The 6,270-nt window shown below is 25.1% G+C and overlaps 1 protein-coding gene across 4 annotated transcripts; it reads left to right on the plus strand.

Annotated features, from left to right (window-relative positions):
* The first annotated feature begins 2,193 nt into the window (after window positions 1-2,193).
* On the plus strand, window positions 2,194-5,760 carry LOC126903967 (uncharacterized). Of its 4 annotated transcripts, XM_050682564.1 has the most exons (8): window positions 2,197-2,337; window positions 3,059-3,130; window positions 3,836-3,859; window positions 4,105-4,128; window positions 4,517-4,540; window positions 4,825-4,977; window positions 5,073-5,510; window positions 5,656-5,760. In XM_050682564.1, exons 1-7 carry the CDS (start codon window positions 2,289-2,291, stop codon window positions 5,489-5,491), a joined length of 765 nt encoding a protein of 254 aa, XP_050538521.1. In that variant the 5' UTR covers window positions 2,197-2,288; the 3' UTR covers window positions 5,492-5,510; window positions 5,656-5,760. The 4 variants fall into 4 exon arrangements, with proteins under 4 accessions (XP_050538523.1, XP_050538521.1, XP_050538519.1 ...); XM_050682566.1 differs by lacking the exon at window positions 5,656-5,760 and having other exon boundaries at window positions 2,194-2,337; window positions 4,825-4,981; window positions 5,073-5,196; XM_050682562.1 differs by lacking the exon at window positions 5,656-5,760 and having other exon boundaries at window positions 5,073-5,643.
* The last annotated feature ends 510 nt before the right edge of the window (window positions 5,761-6,270 follow it).

The raw sequence follows: 6,270 nt of genomic DNA on the forward strand, positions 1-6,270 counted from the left end.
CTAAAATAAGTAATTACTAATTTGTTTGTGTTTACCCGTTTCTGTTATTCCTTAAGGGGAAGCTGTGTCGCCATTTTTAAGATGTTGAATAATTCATGAACTGAAAAGGGTGACAAGCCTACTTATTTTCTTTGTCTGTGGCAAAATATTGGCCCATTAATACGAAAGGATTGTTTCAGAATGTTTATTCAAATAAAATTCAATTTATTGTTAAATAATTGAATGAGTCAGATTAATCTTTTTATAAATAAATCCACTGAAAAATAATATTGTGTGGTATCATTTTGTGTAATTAAAATCTCAGTAATATACTTCTAAAATATAGCTTGTTATCATTAGTAAAAATTTAAAAAACGCGCTTAAGCACCCGAGCATATAGGAAATATGTTTTTGTAGCATTTGCTATTTTTACATCGTGTCACGACCTCAGTATTTTCAGTGCCAAAAACATTTCTAGCGCTACGTCCAGGACCCTATCTCCCACTGTTCGCTGCCTCCGCCCCATCGACACGTCCATTATTACCTCAGCAGAACACCTCTGCCATTCGATAATCTAAATGACCGAGCCGACGGTAACGCAAAAACAGCCACAATTATACCCTTAAATAGTGTGTATAAATGCAATTGTATTGTTATTATTATTATTATTTTTCATCTTTGTCGACCACACGTGGGCTTTACCGGAAACGTACACACACATTCACATATCTCGACTGGGACCAAAATTAACGAGCTGTGATTATTTATCCGAGTTACTATTCACCCCTTTCCTCCCCCACAGTAAGAGAGGTTTTCCCTGAGGGTAGTTTTCCGCATTTCACTCGCCGTTGAATATGATGAGTGTGCGTGGCACCGCTTTTTGTCATCCGCTAAGCGTTTTAATGGAATTTCAGAGTCCGATTACTCTGTGCGACCATATACCAGCACCCCCGCCCGGTCCACCTCAGCCTTGCACCTTTTTTGAAAAAGGCAAATGTATGTATTTGACTGTGGCTATTTGTACACTATTCCATTACCACTCCACCTACTCGTTTTTCAAGCCTAAAAACGTTCTGGTGAAATTTCAACGAGTATGTATCAGACGAGTAGGGGAGTAGAGCAGAACGGCAAAAAGTAAAGTTAGGTCAATTTCTCAGTGGTCACAAACCTTTTTCCCAATATTATAACTAGTGAAGAGCATTTTCGAATATTTTAAACTATCAAATAACTATTCGAATTGTTTTTATACAACCGAATAGTGTGTATTTAGTATAAACTGTCGAATAATTTTAAAAAATATTCGATTAGTTCTATCTAAAATTTTTATTAAGTACACTTAATTATAAAAAGAAGATAATTAACGAATACTTAAAATAAATTAAATAAATGTATAGAATATAAATTTTAGATTTTAATATTTTCTTTTAAAATAATATTTACAAAAATTTTCTAAAATTATTTTTACTTGCTAAAAAAATAATTTGCTAAAATTCATTTTTTGAATATAAATAATTTTTAATTTTCGAAATAATCATTTTACAACAAAATGTTTCGTTAAAAAAATATGTAAAGTTAAATTTTCTAAAATATTGGTCTTATGTAAAATTATAGTCAGATTTATAGTTTTGCTGTTTTAATAACACAAACGATCTAAATAAGATTGTTTAAAACTGTTTAAATTCAGGCTACTACGATTATAAATACAATTAATAATAAAAATAATTAGTGATGGGCATTTTCAAATATTTTAAACTATCGATTAACTATTCAAATTGTGTTTATACCATCGAATATTTTATTTTTAGCATAAACTATCAAATATTTTAAAAACTATTCTAATATATTGTGTAACTATCGAATATTTTTACTATTCGAATAGTTTTTGAATGACTATCAAATAGTTCGATAGTTACTATTCGATACTTCGCATCATTAATAAATACTCAATATTTTAAAAAACTATGACGCGCTTAAAAATTTTGTTTTTCTTTACGATGTTCAAAGAAAGAGTTCATGTTTAGAATTTGCAAAAACTAGAAAACGCATATCAATTTTTTTATAAGATATTCATATCTATCACCATGTTATTTAATAAGTTATAAGTATTATTAGAAATTACGCGACACTTAAACATTTTGTTTATTCGTTATACTATTCCAAACAACACATTTGCAATAACAGTTGGTTTTACCATATATGAATTTAAGTTAAATAACGTTTGAAATAATAATCTTACATTTAGTTCAAAGAAACACTATATTCATTTTAGTAAAGCAATAATAATTAATATTTTTTTATAATATTAAAAGATGATTAAATTAGTATTGTATATTACTGGTTTTCTGTCGAGTTTAATTGGTAAAGTATAGTTTCCTTAGTTAAATTTTGTTATATGCGTTGCTAATTTTCTATTGGAAAAACTTGTTTTCTCTATTAATTTTATTAACTGTGCTGATAATCTTTTATAGGAAGTATTGTTCATTTTTTTCTATTAACTAACGTTTACGTTAAATTTTAATGTAAAGAAAGAACGAAATAACTAGTTACAATTACATAGTTTATTTCTAAATAAACAACGTTCATTAATTATTAGCATCGAAAAAACAATAAAAACTTAGAGAGTGAAACACGTTCATACGCAAAGAGCCGACCGTTGCAACAATACTGACTTATGACAGCCAAGAGTGCTATGCGGAAACAATAATTTGACGCTATTAAATTAATTAATTAATTTAAATACCCATCATTCAAAATTTTGTTAAGTTTCATTTCAAGAAAAATAATTGTTCCAATCATATGTAATGCATAGATTACAAACAAAAATTAAAATAAAACTGCGACATTAATATTTATATTATTAAAGTCTATGTTTTTAGATTGTTAACAAAATACTTAATTTAGATAACTTATTTATTTTATTTATTATTATTATTATTATTACTATTATTAGTAATAGTATTTTTAATCATATTTAACGTCCTCCCTAATACCTATTGAGCTCAGCTAAGTAAGCTTTCCTATTTAGATTTAAAACTATTTTTAAATAATTTAATCTTAAAACAAACTCGATTTTTTACAGCACAATCACTAGCCTATGGATGTTTCTATCATGCATGCAAAAAAGTAAATTGTGACGACATTGTTCCATTATGTAATTAAAAATAAATTGAACCTTAAGTTATACTTTTTTTCTAATATTTTTATAATTGGATAAAATATAGAGGATTCAGTGATATTACAAATGTTAACTTAAAATATACTTAAATTTATTTATTTAGTAAAATTTATTAACTGGCTAATTTATAAGGCTGTTATTTTCCTTCTAATTTTTTGTAAGGGCTATATGTTTTTTACAAATATTCTCCTTTTTGGTACCTAGGCGGAAGAGTGCAGACGAGAAATGACTAAAAATAAAAATAACACCATTTAAGCTTCTCCACCAGTCTATATTTTAAATACTAATAACTTCCAATGTAATGGTTAAAAATTTTTAATCGTACAATGATTTTCTTATTTAGAACATTTTCTACTTTATAAGATAGTTTAATACATATATTTCCAATTAAAAAATAAAGTTGACACCTCTATAAAATTTAAGAGATGGATCTATAAATCATTTTACAACAATTATGAAATACATATGTAACTAACAAAATGCAAACAATAATTTTCAAAAAAACATTATTTTAAGAGAAATCTAGTAACATGGTTAAAATAATCACATCGTATATTTTGTAATTATGTATGGAACGACATATTATTATTAAAATAATATTTATATCTAATAAAATGCAAATTATGTATTTCCAAATTTAAGAAAACTAATAAACTTATGACTAAACATATTAATTTTCAGATAACCTAAATGATACAATAAAGGGTAATTCGAAATTTATTTGTATATAACCGAGCTATTATTTCACTAACTATTATTCACATTATAATAGAAATTTAAGTTCAATTTTGGTTTTATATTTTATTGATACCACTCATTAAACTATTATATTTTAATTAAAATTATTCATCATATTTTGTTTCAATATAAATTAAAGTAAAATAAAATAGACAAATATATTAAATATGTTTTATTATAATAGTAAAATTAATCAACTGTTTAATTTATAGAGGATCTAAAAGATATATCAAATGGTAACTGAAAACATACTTATATGTATTTATTTAATCAAATGTATTAACAGGCTAATATGTAGCCTTATAGAACTGTGAATTTCATACACTAAAAAACATGATACAAGTCAGAAAATGTACATTAAAACCATATCATTAACACATTTGATAACAAATTTTTGAGAAGGCTAATTTTTTTTATATATTATTCTTATAAATATTCCCATTTTTGGTACCTAGTCGGAAGTCATAATGTGGACGAGATGTATTAGTTCAAAAATTGTTATCGATTAATTATTATATTTTAAATCATTTTCTATTTTACAAGTTAGTTATAAGGGAATAAAATATAAAATAAAATAGCCATGTACATAGTAATAGTGAAATTTATTAACTGTTTAATTTATAGATAATCCAGTAAATAATTCAGAAGGTAATGGAAAATATGCATATATTTATTCATTTAATTGCAATAAATATGATAAATAATTTATTTAGGCGGTAACTAAATTTATTAAAATTGTAATAACATGTGTTAATTATGGATTTCCGGTTAAATGTCATAACTTTTATTATTTATAGTCATAATTAAATTAACTAATTTATTATAATAATAAAAAATTATTGTTAAAATAATTATTTATATCAATGAAATATTTGGTGTAACTTTGACAACCCAAATTATCTATATAATTTTAACATGCAGCGTTTGTATAGATTTGTCATGTCATTTTTGCCAACAAGAGACAAACTCAGTTACCTTCTTCCCATGTGGTCACATATCAGGAAACTATTGCGCAAATAAAATCTCTATAGGTAAAATTGATTGTCCTTTTTGTTATGGAACGATAGACGATTTTGAAAACTTAAGTAGGTAACATGAATTATGTGCATTTAAGTTGACTTTTTAATTTATACTTTTTTAGAAAAATTGTTAATGAATAAAATATTAAAATTATTTATAGTTCAATTGGATGATTGTGAATTTGATAAACGAAGTCCGTACCGATTTCGTGCTCTTACTCAAATAGAGTTTCGTCGTTTAAAGGATAGTTTAAAGAATGGTATGACTGACGAAGAATTTATGGCACGTTTTTGGTATCTTCGACGGTTCCAAGAACCTGATTATATACTGCTTGTACACATTAAACATTATATTATAACTACAGATGATCGTAAGAATATTGCAGAGCTTAAGGCTACGCTATTGTCTTCAAAGTCTTCCATAACTTCAGAACTACAAATGTACCAAAGGACATTTAAACAAGAGATTACTTCAAATGAAGAAGATGTATTGAACATTTTTTTTCTTAGATCAAATATATCTTATGTAGACTTCGAATTTAGGATACGAAAGATATACTTGAATTGCGTACAAACGTAATTATTCATTGATTTATCAAGTTAGTTTTTATAAAAAATACTGTTTATAAACACTATAAATTATATACCTATTTGCTATACTAAACTTAATATTTATACAAAATTATTATTGTTTTGAATTCAAATGAATAACTAAGTCTGTCTTGTGTATACAATTTTATTTAGAGTTTCACTAATTGAAAATGTTTGGTAAGCGAATAAAAACTCATTAAAAAAACAATTTATTTTGATAATGTAACAAGAAAAATGTTTGTTGTCTGTATTTTATAGGGTATAAAGGATAAATTAAAAAATTTATCTTAATTGACAAATTGAGAAATGTATACAACTAAAAAAATGTCACAAAGGTTTTTCTTAGCATAATTGATATTTAAAATATTATTTTTTAATAACTATTTTTTAATTAGATGATTATTTATTTGATTATGATCATACATAATTTAAAATTCGACTTATATAGTGTGTTCGGCAAATAAGGAAACGGGATTCTATTGTTCTCGTTGTTCGTTATAATGGAACTGTTTCATTACTTACTGAAAACTCTGTTTATAAAATTAAGTTAAACTAAAAATAATATTCTTAATATAATTATTATTTTAAGAGTAATCGAATGTTTAACATTAAATCAATTACTTGTTACAACAACTTTGTAACTTTTTATACTTGTTAGTAAAATTTACAATACTAAATTATTCCATATCAATTTCATACTAAATTTAATCACTCTACCAAGTAATTATTCATGTATTACACTTATATATCATTCACATAACATTTATG

The sequence above is a fragment of the Daktulosphaira vitifoliae genome, unplaced genomic scaffold, assembly GCF_025091365.1.
Source record: "Daktulosphaira vitifoliae isolate Bord-2020 unplaced genomic scaffold, ASM2509136v1 Scaffold_4, whole genome shotgun sequence".
NCBI classification, from domain to species: domain Eukaryota; kingdom Metazoa; phylum Arthropoda; class Insecta; order Hemiptera; family Phylloxeridae; genus Daktulosphaira; species Daktulosphaira vitifoliae.

What these genes read in the sequence shown, in the direction of transcription:
- LOC126903967 (XM_050682564.1), top strand. Translation starts at nt 2,289, where the DNA reads ATGATTAAATTAGTATTGTATATTACTGGTTTTCTGTCGAGTTTAATT. An exon ending in CCTAAATGATACAATAAAGG is followed by an intron (nt 3,860 to 4,104) that starts GTAATTCGAAAT and finishes TTTAATTTATAG; the next exon opens with AGGATCTAAAAGATATATCA. An exon ending in AGACGATTTTGAAAACTTAA is followed by an intron (nt 4,978 to 5,072) that starts GTAGGTAACATG and finishes AATTATTTATAG; the next exon opens with TTCAATTGGATGATTGTGAA.